Consider the following 26,534-nt stretch of genomic DNA (forward strand, 5'->3'; position numbering starts at 1 on the left):
ATTTTAAGTTAATATGTTAATTCAACAGATTTCAAATAATTCATATTATGTAGATTATGTTCCTTGTATATAAGGCAATTAAATTAGAAATCAAATATTAAAGTACTGAGGGAAAAAACTCATGTATTTGGAAAGTTAAAAAAAAAGCTTAAATCTCTCATGGGCTAAAGAGGAAATCACAAAAGAAATGACAAAATATTTAGAATTACATGACAATGAAAATACTACCTATCAATGTGTGGGATGCAGTTAAAAAGGTACTTAGAAAAAGATGTATAGTTTTAAATGCATTTATTAAAAAAGAAGAAAGATTAAATGAATAAGCATGCAGGTCAAGAATTAGAAAAAAATAGAAAAAAAGCAAAGAAAATGGAAAGAAATGAAGACAAGAACAAGCAGGAGAAGTAGAAAGAGAAAATAAAAAAGGGTGGAGACAATTAGCAAACCCAGAAGCTATTTCTTTGAAAAAAGTTAATACAGCAGGGGTCTCCCTGGTGGCTTAAGGGTTAGGTCTCAGCGCTATCCCCTCTATGGCCTGAGTTCGATCCCTGGCTAGGGAGCTAATCCACATGGCACAGCAGTCTCTCCTGTCTCGCCCGCTGCTCCCCTCAGCAGAGTATTTCAGTTGATCTGCCTGTTCTGCTCCCCACTCTGTCTCTGGTGAATCCACTCACCCCTCTGTACCTCTGGCCTACACCCCTGTTCTTGTATGCATAAATCTTTAAAAAAATTAATAAAACAGATAAACCTCCAGTTAAGACTGATTGAGGAAAACAGAAAAGATACAGATAGTGTTTGAGTAATAGCGAAAGAGATACAACTACAAATACAGATGAAATCCTCAGAGGATGCAAAAGCAACTTTATATGCATTTGATAAATCATTTTATAGAAAAACAAATCACCAACTTTGACCTTATAGGAAATAGAAAACTTAGACATTCGCCACTGAAGAACTGACTTGGTGGCCAAAAATATCCTGCCACAAAAAAACAGGCTCACAGATTTCACAGGTGACTTTTAGGGGATACACTACCTTTAGAGGCATTTAGAAAATGCCCATGTTCTATGAACTATATCCAAGGATAAAGACTTCCTAGCAATTTGTGAGCTGGATTAACACCTTGATATCAAAGCCTGACAAGGGAGGTACAAGAAAAAAAAAGAGGCCAGTGTTGTTATTAAACCTAGATATGAAATTCTAAATAAAATATTAACAAATCAGCAGGATATTAAAAAATAATACATTGTAAGCAAGCAGAAGAGACGGTTCAACTGAAATGTTATCCACCAGGTTAACAGATTAAAAGCCACCATACGATTATCTCATCAGAAGCAGAAACGCATTCAGTAAAATTCAACACTTTCATAATGTGCTAAATGAATCAGGGGAACAGGCTAAATTTAGAATCTTAGGGTGAATCCCTTTACAAAGTGACTTATTCTATTTATATTTTGAATAAATCCAGATTTTCAGATATTAGATTTTCTTCTCATAATGGTTTAATTGCATATGAGAACCCAAATTTATCCAGAAACTGTGCCCAACTCTTTGGAAGAACACACAAAAAATCCCCAAACAAACCAAAAAATAATGGTGAATTTGAAGGTGACTATTTGCATTTCCCATATTTCAGATGCAGGCAGTTTTACCAAGCAGGGCCTTTAAAAATCCAACTAGAGTCAAAATAAGGGGGGAGGTGCAATTGTATGGGGAATATAACCAAAACGAAAATGCATACATTGTGCAAAGATGAAAAAAGATGTAAGAATTATATAAAATAAAATATTTAAATAAAAAAATCCATCTCATAAGAGGCACTTAGGTAGGATTCCACTTTCCCACCCTTTGAGTGAGGGGGCCCACACACAGGTTGGGTGAAATGAGGCAGGTTGGTTTGCTGTGATCTCTGCACCTTCCTTACTCACCCTGTTTCTCGTGGGCCCCCTTTTCTTACTGCCATCTGTTTGTGCAGGTCCAAACTGAAGACAGTGCATGAGCGGATCCCTTTGGCTGGACTGAGCAAGTTGCCCAGTGTCCCTCAGATTGCAAAGGTAAAAACCTACCCCTGTTATAAACCATTGCTATCTCCATAAAGGAGAAAATTTACTCCTTAAATAGCTGGCCTCCGGTGGGGGTGAAGGCTTGTCCTGGGTGGGCTCTGCCCAGGAGCAGGGAAGGCTATTGTATTCCTTCACCCTTGACTGCATAGATGGAGTGGGGGAGGGTTTGGCAGACACCCCCATCTCTTCTCCAGCCTCCTCATCTCTTCCTTTTTGCTGAGGCTGCTCTGGGAACAGTAAAATGTATGGTCTCCGCCCCCGAGTTCACAGCTAGTTCAAGAGACAAGAGAAATGGAACAACAGGGCAGGGGATGGAGAATGCTGTGGGAGGATGGGGTGGGGGTGGCTGAGGACCCCTCTAGTAAAGTGCTATCAACTGATGGTGGGGCCTATGTCACTGCTCTGGGCTATTGGGAACTTGGGTTAGACTCACACTCTGGGAGTGGAAGGCCAGGTAGGATTGTGTCGAACACCTTCATTGGTCTAACTTCATTGGGAAACCTCCGGAAGGTTAATTGACTTTTCTGGCCACATGGCAATGAGTTGCAGAGCCAGGACTTCCTCCAGGCCCCCTTAACCTATACGTTATGTGCTCACTCTTGGTAAGGAGTTCAGATGCTCTCCATGTACAAGGCCCCTGAACTCTGTTTTTCTATTCCTGCTTAGGCTTTCTGTGATGACGCAGTGGGACTGAAGTTCAACCCTGTCCTGTACCCCAAGGTGAGAACCTTTACCCCTTCCCTGGCCCCACCTGCAGCTCAGGACAGCTTTGTGCACCTATGGCTCTATGGGAAGTTTTCTGTGCTCACCCCTTGACAAATTGGTCCACTGGGAATACATCCTTGCCTTGCCTGGGTCCCTGCCCATTTGAATTGGTGCCCAGCTATTGTAGTAGGGGTCTGGTAGTGTGGGCTGGTTGTACCTCCCTCAGGCCAGTGTTGGGGTGGTGAGTGATTCTACCTATAGCTGGGGGACTGGTGGCGATTTGGTCAGCCAGCATGGAGGGGAGAAGGGGCAGAAGGCAAAACCCCACCAGGGAATAAGAGGCCAGACTGTGGCTCCCCATGGCCAATGTTACTGCAGTGCTGAGGCCTTATAAGCCTCTTCGGGATGTTTATTGGCTGGTTCTCTGTGATCAGTTTCCTCAGGACTGGCCTGATCTTGGTCCCAGTTCTGTTGTGGGGTATGGATCAATAGTAACAAAACAAACCAAGGAACCCACTCAAGAATAGCTGTAGCATGCATGGTGAATTGCTTTAAATTGACCACAGGAGGGAACCCAGTGCTTTAAATTGACCCAGGAGGGAACCCCGGAGGGACTGCTTCTTATGAGCCAGTAGGGCCTGGAAAGAGAGGCAAAGGCTGTGTCTGTGAGCTTCTGAGCCATTGCTGTGGTGGCTGGGAGCTTGCTGGAGCTGGTCCATGCATTCCCTGAGTCCAGTGTGATAATCAGGACTCATCAGGTGGGGAAGAGAGCCCTTTCCTGGCTGGGACATCTAGAACCCTCTGGAACAAATATCTCAAATGTTCAAGCACACATGACCTCTGTCCACATGCAGGGGCTCAGAGAATGTGCCAGAACCCTTCTTTCAGACACCTCTTTTTAGCCCCCTGAGCATCTGTGCACACTTACTAGTAATTTGCTGCACTCCACTGAACATTTTCCTCTTTATAATTAAAGTCGAAATAGTGAGGTTTAACCAAACATTAAAACCCATCATAAAGGCCTAACTTAACTACAAGTTTGGCAGTTTTTGTTATCAAATCATGTCCTCTGAGAGAGCCCAGTGACATTCATTTACATAGTGCTAACTTGGAAAGCCTCTGGCTCTGGTGATAAAATAGAAGAGCAGCTGCACTTTCATGTTTTCTATATCCGAAGGCCTGCTTGGTCCAGCGAGGATGTTAATCTGGCCGAGATCTGCATGTGTGTTTTTAAAATTTGCAGAGCTTGGAACGTTCCTTGGATGGTCACCATGGCTGGGTGCCTCCTCCCTGGCAGGGGAGCTGTTCTGTCCCTTTGACTCATCCCAGGCGGAGGTGGGGGCCTCCCTCTGGGATAGGGCAGTGGACCTGTAGCAGGGGCATCTTCATTTCCAGGAGCAGCCGGGAGTCTCACAGATACACAATGATGTGACCTAATGGGGCCACAGAGTCCACCAACACATTGTGCCTGGCTTGTGCTTCCCCTCACATAACACATGGCCACATCTCTCCTTTTTATTGCTGGGCATGCTCCAAGATCACCCAGGTGTCCCCTTCCAACAGGCTGGTTTGGCTTTTATCTTTCTGGAGGGTCAGGTGGCGATGGTGGTGCTGCTGTGCTTTGCGCTTTATGTGTCTAATCTTACTGAATCTTCACAACCAAACATGTCCATGGAACAGAAGAGGAAGGAGGCCCAGGGAGATTAAGTGGCTTGTTCAGATCTACCTAAGTGACAGCAATGGATTCAAAATCTGAGTTTAGTGTTTCACCAACTCTTGGAAGCACAGCAGGAAATTAGGATCAGTGGTCAGGGCTTTTTTTTTTTTTTTCCTTTGCCTGTCATATTAGGGTGTGTTCCTCAGAGTGGTCTGCTTTGAGGTCTCTCAGTCTATAGATGGGGACTGAAGTCTGGGCAGGAGCAGAGCCGTGCTCATAATCGAACAGGAGAACCTTGTTTCATTGCATGTTGCAGATACGTTTACATGTTGAAGGTTTGTGGCCCTGTGCTGAGCATTTTGTCCAACAGCATGTGCTCACTTCATTTTTCATGTTTTAGCAATAGAGTATTTTTTTTTAAGTGAAGGCGTGTATATATTTTTTGGGACATAATACTGTCGTACACTTTAGAATATAGTGTAGTGTAAACACATGTTGTATATGTACTGGGAAGCCAAAAAATTCTTGTGACTCACTTTATGATTGTACTGGTTTTCTTGTGGTCTGCAGCCAAGCTACACCATCTCTGAGGTGTGTCTGTGCTGCTGATCAGAGGGGCATTTAGAGCTGGTGCCATGGGACCCTCACGGACCAGTTTTGGGGCCCTGGCTTCCCTTTTTACACCAAAAATAGGACATTGGGGTACAATCAGTTTCCTGAGTCCTGCTGGACTCCCTGTGTGCCCAGGTGGGCCCATCTGGATGGGAATGGAGGGTGATGCAGAGGTTTGGTCTCTACTGGAAGAAGCTCAGTCACTGGGAACTAGCTAAGGCCTGTGGAGTGTCATCCTGCCACCTGCTTCTGACTTCACCCTTTCTTCTCCTCCACTGGTGTGGGTGCCTCAGATCCCAGGGCACGTTCCTTACTGAAATGGGGACCTCCCCTTCCACTCGCTTCCTCGCTGGCCTCCTAGTAAGTAAACAATCTGATTGATTCTTCTCACATTTCCCAGGCCTCCCAAATGATCGTGTCCTACGACGAGCATGATGTCAACAACACATTCAAATTTGGGGTCATCTATCAAAAAGCCAGGCAGGTAAGCATCATAATCCATGTTGGGTACTCTATCTTGGGGTTTCTCATTGAGGACCTTTACCCACCTCCCCCAAGCACAAGAACCCTGTACTAGGTTCTTAAACATTCTGAATATAATGATCACCTTCTAGGTATAAATTTGATTGGAGGTGGCAGTATCTTCAAGGGAGACTGCTCCTCACAAAAAAGTCTGCAAATCCTTTCAATAGTAATTCAGCAAATTATAAATTCTTCCTGGCCAACTCAGTTTATGTTGGTCACAAGGAAAATCTGACTGGATAGAGGCAAGTGGATTAGCAAGAGCTGCTCTCTCCTTGCCTGCCATTCTCCTAGCTGGGAATAGCAGTCCCCCATCATCCCCCCAAAAAAAACAAACCAAACTTCAGTAGTGTGCTGGAGCCAGCTATGTACATCTTTTTCCAGCTCTGTTAAGAGATGTCATATTAGTAGCTTGAACCAGCCTTGGTGGAAATATTTATACCATGGAAACTGGCCAACACCAAGACTTCTATTTTTCTTCTTTGAAGAGCTGGTAGGTAAAAAACATTCTCACTTTGCCACTGCTTTCCCTACTCCATCTCTTTTAGCATTTATCTGCTGCTGTGGAGTGAGTTGGCCAGAATAATGTTTCTCAAAATGTATTCCATAGGACACTGGTCTGGGGGCATTCTGAGCAGATGCCTAGGAGAGGGGTCAGTTGTGTGGGAACATTTTAAAGACTCCAACCCCCCATGTTAAGAGCTCTTTATAATTTGGTTGAACTCAATGTTCCCCATACTTACTTGACCACAAACTTCTCATCTTTCCTACCATGAACATTTATTAACATCTTGCTGAACACACTGATATTTCCTTACCTGGGTTGTTTGAAAGAAGGTTCCACACCCGTTTTATCTTTGTATCATCCAAGAGCCTACCCTGCTGGCTTTATATAAATACAATCATAATTTTTTGCTATATTATCTATGTTATTAATGAATGAATAAAGGTTTTGGCCCTGCTGATTATAGGTTGATTGCATCTTCCAATATTATCCGTGTTTTTATTTTTTTGGTGTGTGTGACAGTGTCTTGGCTAGATGATAGCTGATTTCCTTCTCCGAAGATATTAGCCCACAAGAGACAAGCATTCACTAAAAACACTCTAATTAAGTCAAGAGTTTATGAGTTAAAGACCAACAAGGATGAATCTTATAATTTGAGTGAAATTATTCAGGTAGCCGCTCTAATTATTTTCACATATTGCATTTTTATTTTGTACAGCTCTGCTAATATAACTCCCCTAATTAAAGTTCTTTGCTTGTGAAATTTACCAAAGCAGATCTTATAAGGTGATTACAGTCCAATGTTCCAGCAAAGTTATAATTACTGAACATTAGCCATCCACCTCTGAGAAGGAGTCTATGCGATGGTGGTGATGTACCTGATGTTGTGGAGGTGGGGGTGCACAGGGAGATAAGAGTCTTTAAAAAAAAAAACTTGGCACATTGTTGTTTAGCAAACCTATAGTTAGTGCACATTTTAATGTGAACATTTGTTACATGAAAATCCTATGCTGGTCTTAGATTATAAATAAGTCCCATTTAACTCTCCTGTTTGCCAGGCCCTGTGCTAAGCGCTGTGGGGGATCCAGGATGATGTACACCCCCTCCTTGAGTGCATGGTAAAGCTCAAGTCCAGTATAAATATAAGGACAATGCTGAGTAGGGTCTTGGAGAGAGGGGCCCACCCACAGCCTAGGTTGGACTGTATCTCCACTAGACCGGGCTGCCCGGAAGGAGCTATCCTCCCACACTCTGGCCTCATGACTTGGGACAGGCAGGATACTGGATTGTGATACCTTCATGGCATGCTTTGTCTATAAAGATCAGATAATAAAATATTTTAGGTTTTGAGGGTAATATTGCCTCTGTGGCAACCACTGCACCCTACCTCTGTAATGCAGCCACAGACAATATGTAAATGAGTTGGCCTTGCTGTGTTCCAATAAAACTTTATTTATAAAAACAGGCTACTGGCCAGACTGGGCCCATAGACTATAGTTTGCTGACCCCTGCTAGAGAGTGGTGTTTCCCAAACTTTACACGTTCATAAACCTCACTGAGGATCTGTACCATAGTGTTTGTTCTACCATATTTCACTGCCAGAATTTTTATCATCACTCTGCTGTTTGTTATTTTCTTTGAAAAAATGCTTCACTTAAATGTATTTATTTTATTTATTTTTTTGAAGATTTATTTATTTATTTATACAAGCACTGGGTATAGTCAGAAGCGCAGGAGGGTGAGAGAATTCACCAGAGCCAGAGCAGAGCAGGCAGAAGGACTGAAGCACACTGCTGAGGGGAGCAGCCAGTGGCAGGAGAGGTCTGCACGCCATGCGGGACCCTCCTCCGGTGGCTGGGGAGCAGCCGGGGATCGAAACGGCGCTGCAGAGGCTGCGGGCAGCTTCGCAACCCAGCGCTCAACCGCTGCGCCACCGGGGAGGACCTAAATGTATTTATTTTAAAAGAAAACTTTATAACAATACTAGAAAATCAACATCACTTGCATGAAACAAAGGCAATTCTAAACTGAAATGCTATTAAAAAAAGTTATTGAAATCTAGATTCTGTTGCTTATTGAAAGCTTGGAACCTGAGGTCTATTCTTTTTTATAATATAGAAGGTGTTTAAGAGGTGTTAAAGAATCACCTATTAGAGACTTTCTAAGACTGGGCAGACTGGAGTATCTTTGTGTCATCTGGAGTCTTTCCTTTCCATCTCTATGGATGTTGGCAGAGCCTTCAGCTGTTTGCAGAGCCTGCCAACAGAACCTACTTACCAGGCAGGACCGCTCAGTGTTTTAAGGCTGTTACAATTGCAGAGCTTACTACTGTTTTCAGTTTTCCTTTCTATTTTTAAAAAATATTATTCAATTTTTATTTTTGTATCTTTGTAGATTTACATGCAATTGAAAGAAATCATACAGAGAGATCTTATGTACTCTTTACCCCCAGTGATAATGTCTTAAGAAATTGTAGCACAGTATCACAGTCAGGATATTGACATGGATATAATCCATGGATTTTACTCTGGTATCCTTAATTTTACACGTACTCTTATATAGGGCTGTATGTCTTTCATTATATATAATTTTATCACATGTGACGGTCTCACAGTCAAGATACAGAAGAATTCCCTCAACAAAGGGTTGCCACGTAACTCTTTTATAATCATGTCGCCCTCCCTCTGCCTCCATGTTCCCTTCTCCACTTCAGTAACTAACCTTTGGTAACCACTCGTGTGTTCTTCAGTTTTAAAATTTTGTCACTTAAAAAATGCCATAAAATGGGGCCTCTCTGGTGGCGCAAGGGGTTAAGATGCAACCTAGGAAGCTATCCACAGCCACTGCAGCATGAGTTTGATCCCCAGCCAGGGAGATACCCACATGGTGCAGCAGACCTCGCCTGTCTTGCCCCACTGCTCCCCTCAGCAGTGTATTTCAGTCAGTCTGCCTGTTCTGTTCCCCACTGTCTCTGGTGAATCCTCTTATTCCCCACACCTCTGGCCGCCTGTACTCCAGTTCTTGTATGCATAAATAAATAAATCTTTAAAAAAAAACTTCCATTAAAAAAATGCCATAAAATGGAACCATAGAGTAGATATCCTTTAGGGATTGACTTTTTTCCACCCAGCAGGATTCATCCAAGTTCTTGAATATATCAATAGCTCATTCTTTTTTATTACTAAGTAGTATTCCATGGCTTGGATGTACCACAGTCTGTTTAACCATCACCCAGTGAAGAGCATCTAGGTTGTTTCCCAATTTTGGGCTATTATGAATAAAGCTGCTATGATTATTTGCATACAGGTTTTTGTGTGAACATAAGTTCTCATTTCTCTGGGATAAATGTCTAGGAGTACAATTGCTGGATTACATGGTAATTACATGTTTAGTTTTGTAAAAAGCTGCCAAGCTGTTTTCTAGAGTGATTGTTCCATTTGCCATTCCTCCCAGCAGTATGTGAGTGAACCATTTTCTCCACATGATTCCCAGCATTTGGTGTTGTTACCATTTTTTCATTTTAGTCATTCTGACAGATGTGTAGTGATATCTCATTATGGTTTTAATTTGCATTTCTCTAATGGGTAATGATGTTGAACATCTTTTCATGTGCTTATTTGCCATCTGTATATCCTCTTGGGTGAATGACTGTTCATGTCTTTTGACCATTTTCTAATTGGATTTTGTTTTTAAGTTTTTGATTTTTTTAAATAACAGCTTTATTGAACTATAATCCACACACCATGCATTCCACAATGGTATGTGAATTACATTTCAATAAAATATATAATTGAGTGACTTTTGGTCTATTTAGAGTTATGCAGTCTATTTAGAGTTATGCCTATCTAACTCTAGGCAATTTCATCACCCTTCCCCCTAAAGAAACTTTATACTCATTAGCAGTTACTTGTCATTCCTGCTTTCCCTGGCATTTGTCAACCACAAATCTACTTCCTTTCTCTATGGATATGCTTGTTCTGGACATTTCCTATAAAAGGAATCTTAATATGTATTCTTTTGTGTCTAGCTTATTTCACTTAGCATAATGTTTTCAAGATTCATCTGTGATGTAGCATGAGTCAGGGTGTCATTTCTCTTTATGACTGCATAATATTCCATTGTTTGCTTATACCATATTGTGTTTATACATTTGTCAGTTGATTGCCATTTCAGTTGTTTCCATTTTAGGGCTGTTATGAATAATGGTGCTTGAGCATTTGTGAATACCTTTCTGGGCGGACATTTGTTTTCATTTCTCTTGAGTATATACTTAGAAGTAAATTGCTGGGTCTTGTGGTAACTAACTCATTATTTAACCTTTTGAAGAACTTCGACTGTTTTCATAAGCGACTATATCCTTTTGCATTCTTATGCAGTGTATGGGATGAGAGTGTTGATTTCTCCATACCTCACCAAGACTAGTTGCCTTTCTTTTTGATTATATTTACTCCAGTTGGTGTGAAGAGGCATCTTATTGTGGTTTTGTTTACTGTTGAGTTTTCAGGGTTCTTTTTATATTCTACATGCCAATCTTTTGTCAGAACTCCAACTGATAACTTTTCATTTATGGATTGTCTTGGTATCAAGTCTAAGGGCTCTTTGCTTCAAATTTGCTTTTTGTAGTGAACAAAATGTTTTGCACAAATAGGAAATCCTTATTAGCCAGCCTCCCAAATGTAGCTCTGTTAAGTGGGCCTCTCTCAGTCCTTCCTCTATTCGAGGACAGATGTTTTGGGGGATGGGGAGAAAGAAGCCTGTTTCTAACTCCTGCCTCTGTTCCTGTTTTTCTTTCAGACCCTGGAGGAAGAGCTATTTGGCAACAATGAGGAAAGCCCAGCCTTCAAGGAGTTCTTGGATCTGCTGGGGGATACGATCACACTGCAAGATTTCAAAGGGTCAGTTTTAGCCAAGTGATGGGTCAGGCCCATTGATGAGGCCCTAAAAGAATGAGGAGCAGACAACTGAATTTCTGGGGGAACGTGAGAGAATTAAAAACACACACAAAGAACATGGGAATTATTTTTTACACTCATGTACCTGTATTTCTAAGGAAACAGTAGTTCAAGGGATAACTTAGAGTGGCAGGTTACCTGAAAGGCATTGCCATTTGACCTTAGGATGCACGATGAAATTGCACTCTCTTAGATTTTCCTTCCAAATTACATCAGGTTCAGACTGAGAATGAAATAAACCCACCTTCCCTATCACTCACCTGTCAGGTATTTGCGAAAGAGAGCCTTGTGCAGTATTTTAGATATTACACAAAAGGGTGGATAATTAAGAGTTGGTATAAATAGTTCCTCTGGCAGGAATCTCTGCAAAGGTCTGTGGTTAGACAGAAAGGCTATCTAGGCTACTGCTTGGAACTCTCTGGCTTTGATTTGGGAACAGCCTTCAGACCTGCCATCCTGTTCTGTACTTTGTGACCGGCACATGCAGAGCCCCCAGTTTCCCACTCTGGCAGCCCCATCACCATGCTCTCCTAATGTGTGAAAGCACCTAGCTCCATGCCTGGTGTGTAGTGGGTGTGTGCGATTCACGTTCTTCCTCTGCATGCCTCTCCTTTTTTCTTTTTTTCTTTCTTCCTGTCTTCTTCTCCCTTCACAGCCACCATTTCTGTCTGGGGTCAGTTGCTCGGAGGTTAAAATCCCACCTTTACCATATATTAGCTCTATGACTCTGCAAGCTGCAGTTTCCCCATCTGTAAAAAGGGAGCTGAAAGTAGCACTAACCCCTCAAGGTTGCTGGGGATTAGAATAGCTGATGCACGTGAAGCACTGATCTCAGGCCTTCCTTGCACAGAATATGCATTGGTGGTCGTTGTGGTTAGATGCCACCTTGCCTTACTCTGGGATGCCATCGCTACAAACGCATCCTGATCTCAGGGATGTTAGAGTGTAAGAAAGTGCATTTTAGAGTATGTGAAATGAAGTCTTTTAAAACCAGGAAGGTGAGGTCTCCTTGGTGGTGCAAGGGGTTAAGACTGAGCACTATGAAGCTATCCAGTCACTGCAGCATGAGTTTGATCCCTGGCCTGCTAGGGAGCAACCCACATGGCACAGCAGACCTCTCCTGTCTTGCCCGCTGCTCCCCTCAGCAGTGTATCTCAGTCAATCTGCCTGTTCTGCTCCCCACTCTGTCTCTGGTGAATCCCCTCACCCCCCGCACCTCTGAACTGTACCCCTGCTCTTATATGCATAAATAAATAAACCTTTAAAAAAATAGAATCAGGAAGGACCTCAGAGGCCATGTAATCCTATCCCTTTATTTTATAGAGAAAGGAAACTGAGACCTACAGAAATTACGTCACTTGCCCACGATCAGGGCGTGGTTTTGTGGCAGAAGCAGGTCGAGAACCTGAGCGCCTGACGCCTGGCCTGGTGTGCTATCCGCACATTTTCTGGCTTGTATCACCTAGCTGGGGGGAAGGGGAACTGGTGGCCAGGGTCTGTTTTATTTCATTTTCCTAAAGGAACCTGTATCCTCTACCCCCACTGAAGGGTATGACTCAAGGCTAGCAGCCCCATTTCTATAAAGGAGGAAGGTGCAGCAGCTCCCACAAGTCCACCCAGTTCCTTAGTACTTTTCCCTCCTGTCTGGAGATAGTTAGGGAAGGGACCTACTTGGATACTTCCAGATGGGTCTCTGTCTTGGGGACTAGGTAGAAGTCAAGCATTTGTCACTTCTGGCTGACAACAGATGGTCCTATGGGATTCACCACCATCCAACAGGATGGCCGCTTGCCCTGGCTCTGGGCTGAGGACTTGGACATGGCCTTGCAGAGAGCAAAGGCTTGTGCCCAGCCTAGGAAGCCACTGACACAGCATTTGCCTGGGATTATAGATAGGTGACCTCTCTTCCATGCAAGTTTATGGTGTGGAGAAGACCCAGTTGAGGTTTGGAATGGAGTTTCTGCCTTTGTCTTTTAAATGATGGGTTTATGGTTAGAATGCCAGGGCTCATCTCAGAAGAGCAAATCTACTGGCTTTCCCTGAATGGCAGTCTCTGCCCTAACTCTCCTGGGTCTTCTCACTTGTTTTCCTACTCCTATATCCTTAGGAAAGTTCATGTCATCTCTTTCCCTCACCTCTTTCTTTCATCTTTTTCTCTCCCTGGTACCTGCCCTGTTTTGCTGACAGCTTCCGAGGAGGCCTGGATGTGATCCATGGACAGACGGGGCTGGAATCAGTGTACACAATATTCCGGGACAGGGAGATCATGTTTCACGTCTCCACAAAGCTGCCATTTACAGAGGGAGACGCCCAGCAGGTAACCTGGTTTGGGAGGGCGCTGGGGCCTGGGGCGTGTGAGGTGAGAGCCTGCTTCTGGGCTGAACTACCTGAGGGGCCTCAGCCCTCTCCCTATTTTCGTGATGAAGAGGCCAGTCTGTCCAGCTGTGTTCTTGTCCAGGCTGGTTCTGTCGAGTTGTTTGCCCAAGGCCGCACGTCAGCAGCCACCTGCGGAAGGTGGGACGAGCAGGACAGGGCTCGTAGCTATTCCACTCTGACCCATGGGGAACTGCATCCCAGCGTAGTTAAGCCTGCCAACTGACTAGGGGCAGGTTGGGAGCAGAGCCCAGGGGCCCCAATCATACAGGGTGGTGCAGATAGCCACTAGCAGCCAGCTCTGCCCCTACGGGGTATGTGATTATGGGCAAGCCCGTTAATCTGTGCCCTCATCTTCCTCACCTGTCAAATGGGCATAACACCATTGTCTACAGAAGCTGGTTGTGGGGGATGTCATCAGATTCTGAATGGCAGGCAGGCTTCTGACTAACAGCAGAACAGCTGTTTGCCATTCAGGCCGCTAATGATTTTGTCCCTCCGCACCCCCCCCCCCCCCCCGCCCTCGCCTGCCCCAATCATGTAGAACTGGTTTTTGCACGAGACTCTGCCCTGTCCCAACACTTCTAGCCTTAACCACTTCTAGGTCTCCCTGCCCTGCATTTAGGAATTCAGACTTTCCTTCAAACAGAGCCCCGGGTGAGTCCTCTGTGTCCACTCTTTCCTTGCTCTCCCTCTCAATAGCTGCTTCTGATGGTCTGTCTCCAGGGAGGGCCTGGTTTTCCTTTGAGCCCCAAAACCAGCAGCTGGGCCACGCACCATTTACCTCATCCTACTCTTTGTGCCTTTTCAGTCTCTAGAAAACAAGAACGGAAGGTGGGCCTTGTCCACATGCTGACCCATTTGTTTCTGAGCAAGAAACTGCGGTGGGAGCACAGATGTAATATTGTAAACATAGAGCCTGGCTTCTTAGGAAAAAAGGAAATTGGCAAATGAGACTGTGACTTGGCTCTAAAAGAATGACTGAATGTTCCAGAAACAAATGGGAGCAGGATTCCTTTTGTGATCAAAGTAGGTTTATGCTCAGCATTTCACCTTCGCTCTGTGTTCCCTCATGGGTCCACCCGTCCCAGCCTGAGGCATAGGGCTGCTCCTTCCTGGCTCTCTTTTGGTCTTACCTGTGTAAGTGGGAAATATACCTTGGCACAGAACTTGGCTTTTGGCAAGGACTAAATAAATAATAGTTTTCCCTTACCAAGAAATGGGATGATGTGTGTGGAATAAGTGAGACAATTTGTGTAGAAGTGCCCAGCATGGTCTGGATATATAGCAGGTGCTCAGCATATGCAAAACACTGGGCCTGCATGCAGTAGTGCCTTGTAAAGGCACAGATATGTAGGTAAGTGCCTGACCAGGGCTGGGTGTACAGGGGGGCCTTAACATTTGAACAGCCCAGCATGGTTTCTGACACACAGTAGGTGCTGCTGCTTGAGATGGTGTGTGAAAGCTCCAGGCGCAGTCTGGGAAACTGAATCAGGGGTTGGGTGTCTTTCTCCCCATGACTTCCACCAAGACAGTGGGCCGTGTTTCTCCACACAGGGTCTTCTCCCCTGTGGTATAGAAGGATCCGCTCCTCGTCCATGCTCATCCACATTTCCATCAATCCCAACCATCCCTCCCCCTCCTCCTCTTCCAGGAAGTCTTCTGAGATTACCACCAACCCTCTGTGGTCTTCTGCCCACAGAGCTGTCTGGTGCTTCATATGCAGCAGTTGATTTAGCACTTGCTGGCTTGTGGCTTTGTGTTCTCAGGTGGCTTCACCTGTGTTTGTCTTGCCTGGATCAGTTACAGGCTCTACAAAACGTGGCCTCCCCTTTTCACTGTAATGAGTCCTGAGTCAGGGCTGTATATTCTGTAGAGCTCAGTAAAGTGCTTGCTTACCTCTTCCTTGCAACTTAGGCATTTTCTCCATTTTTTCCCCCTTTTTTGGTGACTTCTAAAGATTGAAGCAAAACCTCCCTGGAGAGTTAGGTCTCAGAGTTCCAGGGTTTAGGTATAAAGATAGAATATGAGGAATTTCCTGTACAGATCTATTCTGCTTCCAGGATGTTCCTAACTGGCTCATAATCATGGAACACTTTGTTTAGCTGCAGAGAAAGAGACACATTGGGAATGACATCGTGGCCATCATCTTCCAAGAAGAAAACACACCGTTTGTCCCAGACATGATCGCCTCCAACTTCCTACATGCCTACATTGTGGTGCAGGCCGAGGGCCCGGGCCCCGAGACTCCAACCTACAAGGTAAGGAGAAAGTCTTGTGGTAGTCACTGGTGGCCCAGATGCCTCAGCACACCTGATGCCTGCAGCAGTGTCAGGGAACACCAGTTCTCCAAAGCTCCGCGAACCATTCTCCAAAAAGGCACTCTTGCTTTGGTGCAGTGGATTTTCCAGTTCTCAGGCTCCTGGACTTGGGAACTAGACTCTTGGTGGAGAGCACCTTCTGAGGTCACCTCACGGGTGAGCACCGCCAGGCTCAATAGCATCTGACTTGAGGATGGAGGAGCCTGGTGCCCTTATTTGAAACTGGACGATGCCACTTGCTAGAGTAAGGCTGAACCAGAGGAGAGAGAAAAAGAAAGTGGAGAGGACTCTCAGGAAAGGGAGAGGAGGAAGGGTGGAAGCAAAGGGAAGCAAGGAAAGGCAGCTATGTTGGTGGGGAGAAGGTGCAGAGCAAGGCCCCTGCTTGAACTTTGACCTCTGGTTTAACTGTTGTGGGCAAATGATCTTAATTTAAAGATGTCCAAGGGGACAGTGTTGCGAGCACCTGGGTCTAAGCCTCCTGACCAACAAGTGATCTGGCAGGTTGGCTCAAAATCCTCACTAATACAGACAAGCCCATCTTCCTCCGCTGCCTCACTACCTACTTCTGACTACTGTATCGGTAACCCCCACACCCCTCCTTCCTCACAAGAAACAATCCCAAACTCTTGGGCAACTGTTGGTATCATAATGGTGTTGGGACTAGACGTCTTTACCACATCTTCCCAGCCACAGTCTGTGGCCCAGAAGGAAATTCCAGCTGTCACTGGCCCCCATCCCTAGGAGCCCCTCCTCTCCCTGTCTGAGGTCACCCTGCTGCTACTCCTGACTTCCTGCAAAAGTCTCGGGAACCGCTGTCCTTGGAGAGGTGTGAGCAGCCGGGCCTGTGGGAAGGGCAGGGCCTTCTCCAGAATGCACCACCTGCCAGGTAGACACTGAGGCCAGAAGGAAAGACCTGTCAACAGAGGCTAGAGGGGTGGGAGTTGTTGGGGAGACCAACCTTCTGAGGTACTCCCCCAAATTCTGTCCATCCAGGCAGCACCCCAGGGGAGGAGCAGACTGAGGAGGACCTGGTTAGATCCCTCAAGGGATCTAGGGTGAAACGACCTACGGATTTAGAGGCTGTGGCAAAGGAAGTTGGGATTTCCCCAGGGGCCAGTGTCCCAGGAGGCCTCTGCTGGGAAGGATGAACAGCTGGAAAGAAGAGGGTGGGGCAGATGGGGTGAAATGTGCAGGAAATGGTCCCAGACCCAGAGGCACTGGTCCAGGAACCTGGAGTTCTGGTCCTGGTCTGCCTCTGACTGCTAGAAATCTTGGACCAGTTTTTCTTCTCTCTGGGCCTCTGTTTCCATATGTGTGAAGTGAGGAAATTGGATGAGAAGAACTTTGAGCTCCTTCTAGCCTGGACATGCTTTGGAGTTGAGAAAGAGGGTGTGTGTGTGTATGTGGTGGATTAGGAAGCAGTTTGGGGGAGCTCGACATTATCTCAGGTATCCTGTATAGGTGTGGGCAGGGGGAAAGTGAAACAAGCATGGATGATGGTGGTTACCCCTTACAGGATGCTTGCTCCATGCCAGGCATTCTGCCAGATCCTTAGTGGCACAGACTCCTGGAATTCTCACAAGCCCCTGGTCAGGCAGGCCTCTCTGACCCTATTCTACAGGGAGGAAATTGAGCCTACAGCCTAAGTCACCTAAGGTCAGAGACCACAGGGCCCAGAGTGGCAGGGCTAGAACCCCCAACCCAGTCTGCCTGTGGGCTTCTTCCCTGAGCTGTCGGCACAGATGGGAACTTGGTTCCATCAACTCAGGTGTGCGTCAAACATCACATCAGATGATTTCTCCACCATGAATTCATCCTCATCCCACCAGATGGAAGGAAATTCCAGCTGTCACTGGCCCCCATCCCTAGGAGCCCCTCCTCTCCCTGTCTGAGGTCACCCTGCCGCTACTCCTGACTTCCTGCAAAAGTCTCGGGAACCGCATGCAAAGCAGGCCCTTGGGGAGGACTCCTGTCTGTGTACCCCCTTTTCTGTTACTCCAGATCAATTATTTGAATATCTTCTAAGGTCTTCTCAGACTTCTAGGCCACGCTTGCACATGAGGCGCTGTGGCGCCTTGGAACTTCCCCACCTCCTGGCGCATCCTTATTACTCACACCTCCAAGCCTCCTTCCGCTTTCTCTCTGTCTTGAAGATTCTCTTCCCCGGAGTCACCTGCCTTTCTCCTTTTAAGCCTTGCTCCGATCTGGGAGGTCCTTGCTGAATTTAGAAAACAGGAAGGTGGGGTAGTGTTCAGGCAGCTTCTTCTTTCAGCTCAGCAACCCAACCGTCCCTGAGTGAGGGAACAACAAAGGCCCACATGCTTTGTTGGAAAGAGGACACAGTGAGAATAGAAGATGAATGGCGGTCACAGGAAGGGTCCTGTCCCTGCTTTCTGACATGGCTGCTGCGGTGGGTTTGTCTGGCTGGGAGACTCGTTGGATTTCAGAGCATGTCTGAAGCCACTTATCCAGTCAGCACAGACCACTCCAAGGCAAGTCTGAGAAAGAGGGGGAGTTGGCACTGAAAAAGGGAGAATGGGGCCTGGCTTCTGGCCTTTTCCCAGGTGCCTGCAGTCAACAGCCTCTCGGCAGCTTTCCCACCACCCCCTCCCAGGATTCTTGCTCTGTGGGTGGAATTCCTGACTTGTACCACCCGAGCGTGGTGGGTGGTGCTGGGGGACTGTGTTCGGCAACTGGAACCAGCCAGAAATTATGTCAGTTAGACACACACCATTTCTTGTCACTGGACACTGCATTTGGGCCATGTGGACAGCCTTGAGCTTGGGGAGAGAAAGCTGTATCGACCAGCTCTCTCTGACTCCCGTCCCCTGCGGACCCTGGCAGGGCCTTTGCTTGGCCTGCCTCCCAGCTGCCCGCTTACCCAGTCTGGCTGACTCTCTGCATCTGCCCTATTTCACAGGCCAGGGAGGCTGGCAGCACGCCAGGCCCAGCTCACGTCAGTGGCTGTCTGGGGAGGGAGAGGACAGAGTCTCCAGAAATGACTGTAGTCCTGTGAACTGAGAGCAGGTGAAACCAGGGTGCCTTGATGCAGTGAGGAGAGATGAAGGTGCAGGGCCTGTCCCAAGTCTGGCAGACCCCCATGCAGAGCCCCTCAGTGGCCCCCCCCAGCTCTGATTCTCGGTCTGGGCCCTTGTACTCTAAATTCAGGTCTCATCCAGACAGACTGACCCTGCCTGTGGGGCCGGGGCTCCCAGACACTGGTCCTCTGACTGCACAAGCACCCGCAGGGGATGGAACAATTATGGACCCCTGGCTGTGCCCTAGATCTTCTGATTCAGTAGGTTTGGGGTGGATCCCAAGCAATTGGTATTTATTTTAAAATACTTGGATTGATTCTGATGTGTGGCCAGGTCTGGGGATTCAGTGTTCATGGGAATAGAGCCCCAGAACAGGGCCGGAGGTTTGGCTCCACTGTTGTCTCTGGCTGTTCACCTTTGTGCCTTTGGGGGTGGCACTCCTGGTCTCTGGGCATCTGTTTCCTCATCAGTGAAACAGGGCTAATCATTCTCACTGTGCCATCTCCATAGGATTAGCATCTCAGTCAATGAGGTAATGAGGTAATGTCTTCTGGGCACTCTGTGCTGCATTAGAATCAGGGGTGTAGGCTGCTGCTGCTCCTGCTCCTGTCCCGTCATCTCGCCAAACCTGCTCTGACCTCCAGGAATACAGACGACTCCACACCTCCAGCCCCTCTTCTAGGAACCCTGACACAGCTGACTCATAGGAGCATTTTATTTGTATCCTGGGAAGGGGAGGAGGGAGTAGAGGAGGTGGCGTGCTGTGGGAAATGGGGCTCCTCTAGGGCCAGTGCTCAGAATGTGATCCTCAGCTTGCTCCCTGCCCTGCTGGCCCACACCAAGACTCTATTTCAGGTTTCTGTCACGGCGAGGGAAGACGTGCCTGCCTTTGGCCCACCACTGCCCAGCCCCCCTGTTTTCCAGAAGGTAGGAAACCTTCTTCTCTCCTCAGCTCGTACCCAGGTTCACATCCTTGTGTGGCAGTGGTCAGAGTGGGGCTGAATTGGGCTGGGAGCTCCAGAGAGGACCTTTGGGAGGGTTGGGGAGGAATCCCCTTACTTGGGGTCTCTCCCCACTGCTCCTTGTGCTGCCAGCCTGGCCTAGCACAGGGCCTTTTGCCATAATGTCTGACTCTCGGGTACATTTCTGCTAAGAGAAGGGTTTTTATACTGTGCTCCACTCCTGGGAGCCATGGGCAAAAATTGCCTGTTGTAGAAATGACATGGGAGTGGGGGTGTGGGAAGGGTTGGTTCCCCAGAGCCGGGGAAGCTGGTTTCCATCTTAGCAGGTGGGCTTGGCCTTGGCTGGCAGCGATCAAATGTCTGAAGGGGACGTTTCAGGGATCTCCCCAGGCCCATACTCTGCTTACCTGTTACTATGATGAGAACCCTTTTGGCAGCAGCTGACACTGGGAGAGTCTCGGGTCTTCTTGTCTGTTCCAGGGCCCGGAGTTCAGAGAGTTTCTGCTCACCAAGCTCACCAATGCAGAGAATGCGTGCTGCAAGTCAGACAAGTTTGCAAAGCTGGAGGTGAGTTTCTGAAGGTTTTCCTTTGGCTGCCTGTTAGCCAGCTTCTCTTGGGGGCCTGTTCTTGGGGGCTGGTCATCTTTACCCCTCACGCCTTCATCCATGTGTTGAGATGGGAACTTTCTTCCTGTGGAAACTCCATTCAGACTTCAGGTCTGGTTGGCCATTCACCAAATACCTACTGTGTGCCGGGTTTTGGTCTCTTCTCTGGGACCCAGGGGGTAGTGGGATGAGGTTTCTGCCCTCGCAGAGCTTACAGGCGGGGGGTGGTAGGCACCATTACTAAAGAGACTGGACTGGTGTATTGTGCCAGCACTGCACCATGGTAGAGGCCACTCAGGGGTGGTGACTCAGGACAGCAACTGCTGCTGCCCGTGAGGAATGAGGTGGTGTGCAGGGGAGGCCTTTTGGAGCAGGTGGCCTGTGAGCTATTGATTGTGGATACCTGATGAATCTTGCGAGGAGGAAAATATGAGAAGGGTTATTCCAGACATGGGAAGCCATGGCCCGGCAGTTTCAGAGCTTGGCTCATGAGGTTGCTCCAGAGGGTTTGACATGACCTGAGAGAAGGGGGTGAAATGGTGGGAGACAGCTGGGATATTGGTTGGGTCAGATTAAGAAGGGCTTCGTAGTAGAGGTGAGGAGGAACTCAAACACTAAGGCAGGAGAGTGATGTGTTTGATTTGTGTATTAGAGGATTCTTCTGACGTGGTGAGAAGGGTAGATTGAAGAGGAGGAGGACGGAAAGCGTGGTCAGTTAGAAGCCATTGCAGGAGTCTGAGAGATGATGAGAGCTTGCTTGCACAGGAGGGAATGAATGATTCGGGGTCGGAGTCAGGCAGACTCGGACTACTCTTTGTAAGTGTGGTGGGAAGTGGAGTTTTAAGGTGGCTCTTCGCTGACACAGGAACACTGGGAGATGAATTCTGTTAGGACCAGCTGACCTGGAGGGGCCTGCAAAGACTGCCTTGCTAAAGGGACTAGTCCTGGGCTGTGTGATGGCGCCCCCTGGAGGCTGTGCGCATGGCTGTGGGTGAACATCTGGATGGAGAGGAGCAAGCAGTGGGCCGTGGTGACTGGGGCAGGGATCTGGCCTGGGAGTCAGCAGGGTGGAGCCATGGGAAGGTGAGATGGCCCAAGGAGAAGAGAAAGAGGTAACAGAGTCAAGGGCAAGGCCCAGATCTGTAGTGCTAACTGCAGCATTTGTGAGTGGGTTGCACCAATGCCAGGATGCAGTTGGCCTCAATAGCAGCCCTCAGACCAGGTGTTTGGGGCCCATGGGGAGAGGGCACATCTCTGCCCTCACTGCAAGCTCTTCAAGCTCTTCAAGCCTCACCCTCGCCCCTTCTAGGACCGGACGAGAGCCGCCCTCCTGGACAACCTTCACGATGAGCTCCATGCCCACACACAAGCCATGCTGGGACTGGGCCCCGAAGAGGACAAGCTTGAAAATGGGGGTCACGGAGGGTTTCTGGAGTCTTTTAAGGTATGGTTGCAGGATTGGGGATTCTGTGGCAGGGAAGGGTGGGGAGGGGTGTAAACAGGGGAAGAGTGATCCTGATGCCGAGTGCAAGTGCCAGGCAGGAGTGGCAGGACCAGCGGGGCATGGCAGGTGTTTGCAGAGGGCAGGGGCATCGGAAAGTGTGAGCGGCCAACAGTGTCTCCAGCATCCTTCCTTTATCTGGATCATCTCCCCCCGGGCCAGGGGTCTGACCAGCAGGGATAGGGAAGGAGTTCGCAGCAGGAAAAGGGCTGCCACAAGTCAGCAACAGCTTCGCTTTCCCCTGCTTCTTCCTGTGGTCACGGTCCCAGGAGCAAGGACAGAAGCCATAGAGGTGTTTAGCAGTCAGTGTGGGGTGCTGCAAGGATTCTTCCCAGTCGGACAGGCCCTGTTGCATGGAATTGCAGGCAAGTCCCTGTGGGCTTTGCAAAGGGAAGAAATTTCTAACCAGAACGAGTTGCTAAAGGAAGTGAGTTTCCTGTGCCTGGAACGGAGGACAGCTGCTTAACCAGCACAGGGAAAAGAAACTCATCAACATGTGCTCACTGAGTTCCTGTTGGTTCCCATGACCTACATCTGGTCTGAGCTGAATGTAATCCTGTGCGACTGGAAAAATGGGTCTTATTGTGGGGACTGGCTGAGAGGGGCAGCGGGACTGATCAAAATCTTGCATTACTTAGAGGAAAAGCCTTGTTTTAAACCCAGGTTTTCTGATTCTTAGGTCAATGTTGTACTGGGTTATTCACTGCACAATGATTTACAAAGCTATCATCTGGGAGGGGGTATGCGTGGGGCTGGGGTTGGACCTACTGGTGTTAGAATCTCAGTGCTCTGTGGTCCTGGGTGTGGTCTTTAGAGTCTCTGAGCTGCAGTCTTCTCATCCGTAATACAGGGATGATAAATAAGACCTCTGTCATGGAGTTGTTGGGAGAATTCATTGAAATAATGCCTGGAAAATGACACATCGCCTGGGATATGGTAGATGCTCAGTAAATGTTTTAGCAGTTACTGCTGTGTAGAGTGAAAGCTTAGTACATATTATCCCGTGTGAAGCCTCACAACTGCCCTCTGTGCTGCATGAGGAAGGCTATTATTATGGGCTTAATAAGTCATACCCAATTTTAATACTTATGGGTGTAATTTTACGTGTGAGAAAACTCACACAACTCAAAGAGACGACGTGATTTGTCCCAAGTGACCCAACAGACGTGGGAGGTGAATCCAGGCCTGCCGGATTCCGAAGGCCGTGTTCTTAATGCTACATGACACTGCCTTCTGGTTTCTGACTCAATTAAGATTCCACCCATGCTAGTCCGGCCTGGGCAAGCCTGGGGTCTGTCCCTTGCTGCCCGGCCGGACCGCAGAGAGCAGGGCATGGCTCTGCTGGCCCTGGTGGGGACCAGTTGCCGAGATTCCTCACCAGGGTGCAAGTGGGAGCCGAGCTGCTTGTCCAGACTGGTGGAGATTCCTGTGGCATCTGTTCAGTCCTGATGGACAGTGGCAGCCAGGGTGAAATAGGAGAAACTGGGAGATCGAGAGGACAGGAGGATGAGGGAGAAGAGGAACCGGGGAAGAAAGAGGGAGCTATGTCGGCCAGTCCAGCAGAGAGGGGTGAATAAATGACCTGGCAAATAGGAAGCAGGCTGGGTCTGGGAAAGCGGGTGAGCCAGGCCCCTTACAAACCTTGATATGGTGTGGAGCATCATGTCAAGTGTGTCAAAGTGCTCCCCATCCCACAGTAAATGTGAGGTATTTGAGCCGCAGTTGACGAGCTAACACAGGTTATAATCTGCAGAGGAGTGAGGAAGCACTGCTTGCTTTGAGTTTCGCAGGTTTCTTTCTGTATTTTAGAGTTTATTGTTTTTTCAGGTTGCAAATATTTTTTAGATCCTAGAAAGGCTTATAGGCTGTGTTTACTCTTCCCATGGTGTCCAATGAAGAAAATAGCCCTGCAGCTACACACAGGTTGCAACTCTAAAGGAGCGCGCCCAAGGCCACATGCCCAGGCCCCCTCCTCTGGCCTGAGTCACAGTTGATCTGCTTTGACTCCTGAGGGCTTGACTAAAGGGGTTTCTAGAAAGGAGACTTTCAGACTTTATCATTCTTTGATCCATCAATCTAGGGAATTCTTTTCAACCTTAAATCCTTCCAAGTGTAGATTGAGAGGGACCCACTTCTGTATCCCTCTACCAGGCCTGTCTCCATGGTAGCGCCTTGGCGTGAGGGAGAGGACGGACAGTCCTCAGATCTCTCACGGTTACGTCTGTTTTTCTTCTTCTGGTTGGCGTCCTGAGCTTTTTTGCCCTGTCCCTGCCATCACAGGCGTCCCTGAGCTGGGAGGCCAGCACCCGGCTAGGACAGTCTCAGGAGCACTGGGCCCAGGGACCTAGGAGATTCTGGTTTTGGGCTATGTCTGACCCAGCTCCGAAACCAGCTCCAGGTTTGGTATCTCTTCATGGGCGGCTTTGGCGCTGCTGCAGTGTCAGAATTACTGGCATTCCTCATGCAGACCTCCATGGGATCTGTCTTGAAAGAAGTGGTGCGTGAAATGATTCTGGGAAGAAAAGTTGCATGTTTTGTTTCCTTCCTGTCAAAGTTCTTGTCTCCCAGGCACAGGGTAATGTGAGTGAGAATTCCTAGGGCTAAGCGGCTTCTCAGCCACCCACCCTCTTGCCTCTAGGGACTGTTCCTCCTCCACCCTATGTGGTGACCACCCCCTCTCCTAAGATGCTTGCCTGTCTCCGCCCTGGCTCAGGCCACCCAGCACCTCCCGCCCCCGCCCCCACCGTGTAGCACAGCTCTTCTTCCCTCTCCCATCAGTCCTGCCTGCAGCCACGTAAGCTTTCCTTTCATGAGCAGCAGACCAGGTGGTTGATGGACAGCTAGACCTGTTTTTCCATCCAGGGTGCTGGAGATATTCTCAGAAAGCTGCCAATTCTGCAATCACTTTAACATTTTGCCTTTTCACTTAGATGAAAATCTTAAAAAAAATACATATTTCCAATTAAAGAGGCCAAACTGTTATAGGGAAACGTACCATTGAAAGGTATTTCTATGGAACAAGTAGGAAAGGCAGTCCATGGGGTCACTGGTGTTGGGGGTATGTGGATACTTTCTTGGTGTCTTTTGCAAGAATTATTTTCTTTATTAAGGAGCTGTATATGATTCACCTTTGAAAAAAACCTGATCTCTAGACTATTGTTCTCTAATGCCATTGTCAGCCACTGACAGCTGTTGATGAAGTTTTTATTGGTTTGTAATGAAATGAAAACGTGATGATAGGTATACAGAGCCACATTTTGAAAAACACTGAGCTAGTCCAATGCTTCATCCACCTCGAGATTCAGAGGGATGTTGGAGGACCAGGGAGAAGGCAGAACCCCCACCTACCCAGACCCTCTCCCAGCCTTTGAGGGCCCGTGATAGTTAATGCACTGGTCTGGTCTGCCCCCTAGTGGCCAGAGAGGCACATCACTGTAGTGTCCTTAGCAAAGTACCCTCAGGCTGGGAGGCTCGTAGCTCTTGGACGCAAGTTGTGCTCTGTGGGAGAGGAGATGTAGGGGAATATTTCCTTCTCCATCAGCTCCCATCCTTTATTTATATTTCTAGGGGGACAGAAGACCCCTTTCTGGAACTCAGAATACTTTCTGCTCAGGAGCTATAGCAGCAGGCTGGTAATGAGTGTCTCTCTCCAGAGGGCCCCTGCCTCTGTGGCGTGCCCAGTACAGATAGGCGGCCTCCCTTACTGTAGCTCTGCTTTCTGCGTCCCTTCTGCTGAATTTGTTAAATTGAAACAACTCACAAAACCCATTTGTCGGGAAGTGAGGTGTACTTGCTCCCTCCTTGGAGTTACCAGGTGTTAAAATGCCAGCTGAAATGAAATGACAAAAGCAGATAATGAGAAAAAGACACCATCCCTCTTTTCTCAGCCCCCCAAAAGGGAAAATTAAAAGTGTCCCAAAGGTTTGGAAATAATGCTGACAGAGGACAGCTATGGGTCCAGAGATAATTAACTGGAAGGATAGAGGACTTTGAAGACAGCTAGGAGAGTTGTGTGAAATAGAAAATAGACGTGGAAGACTCTGAGGTCTAGAAACAGCAAGACTGCAGCTCTTTTTTTTTTTTTTTTAAAGATTTATTTATTTTATTTATACAAGCACTGGGTACAGTCAGAAGGGCGGGAGGGTGAGAGAATTCACCAGAGCCAGAGCCGGGAGCAGAGCAGGCAGAAGGACCCAAGTACACTGCTGAGGGGAGCAGCGGGCGGCAGGAGAGGTCTGCGCGCCATGTGGGACCCTCCTCCGGTGGCCGGGGAGCAGCCGGGGATCAAACCGGCGTTGCAGAGGCTGTGGGCAGCTTCGCAACCCAGCGCTCAACCGCTGTGCCACCGGGGAGGCCCAAGACTGCAGCTCTTGCTTAGAAGATTTATTCCAAAGAGCAGGCTTCAGAACAGGTGGCTCTGAAAGCATCGGGTGGCTCATCCCTGTGAAGACAAGTGGAAGGAGCTGAAGTGTGACCTGGCCGTGCAAGGTGCTGCGTGGGAGACGGCCAGGTGGTCTGCATGGGTCTGAGGCCCATGCAAATCCTTCACCTGCCTGTCTCTCCTGCCTCCTCTGGACTACCATGGCTGTCCTTTTTCTTGGCACTCAGTAGGCCAGGCACCATAACACGTAGCTTATTGCCCACATCCTTTGTGCAAAGGGTGAGGACTCTGTCAGAACATAAATGGCGAGTGGCCATGTTGTTGCTAGTGAGGATA

The 26,534-nt window shown here is 47.7% G+C and overlaps 1 protein-coding gene across 10 annotated transcripts in view; it reads left to right on the top strand.

Moving 5' to 3' along the window:
• RAP1GAP2 (RAP1 GTPase activating protein 2) overlaps window positions 1-26,534 on the top strand; it is a 229,818-nt gene that overhangs the window by 188,685 nt on the left and 14,599 nt on the right. For all 10 annotated transcript variants that reach the window (XM_054688554.1, XM_054688559.1, XM_037491397.2 and 7 more), the window contains 9 exons: window positions 1,976-2,054; window positions 2,730-2,783; window positions 5,438-5,521; window positions 10,859-10,959; window positions 13,204-13,333; window positions 15,495-15,650; window positions 19,604-19,675; window positions 20,191-20,277; window positions 21,626-21,760. In XM_054688554.1, the coding sequence (XP_054544529.1) occupies window positions 1,976-2,054; window positions 2,730-2,783; window positions 5,438-5,521; window positions 10,859-10,959; window positions 13,204-13,333; window positions 15,495-15,650; window positions 19,604-19,675; window positions 20,191-20,277; window positions 21,626-21,760 (898 nt within the window). The remainder of the gene's footprint in view (window positions 1-1,975; window positions 2,055-2,729; window positions 2,784-5,437; window positions 5,522-10,858; window positions 10,960-13,203; window positions 13,334-15,494; window positions 15,651-19,603; window positions 19,676-20,190; window positions 20,278-21,625; window positions 21,761-26,534) is intronic.

Source organism: Talpa occidentalis, unplaced genomic scaffold, assembly GCF_014898055.3.
Source record: "Talpa occidentalis isolate TD23 unplaced genomic scaffold, MPIMG_talOcc4v2.1 talOcc4.7, whole genome shotgun sequence".
Lineage (NCBI taxonomy): Eukaryota > Metazoa > Chordata > Mammalia > Eulipotyphla > Talpidae > Talpa > Talpa occidentalis.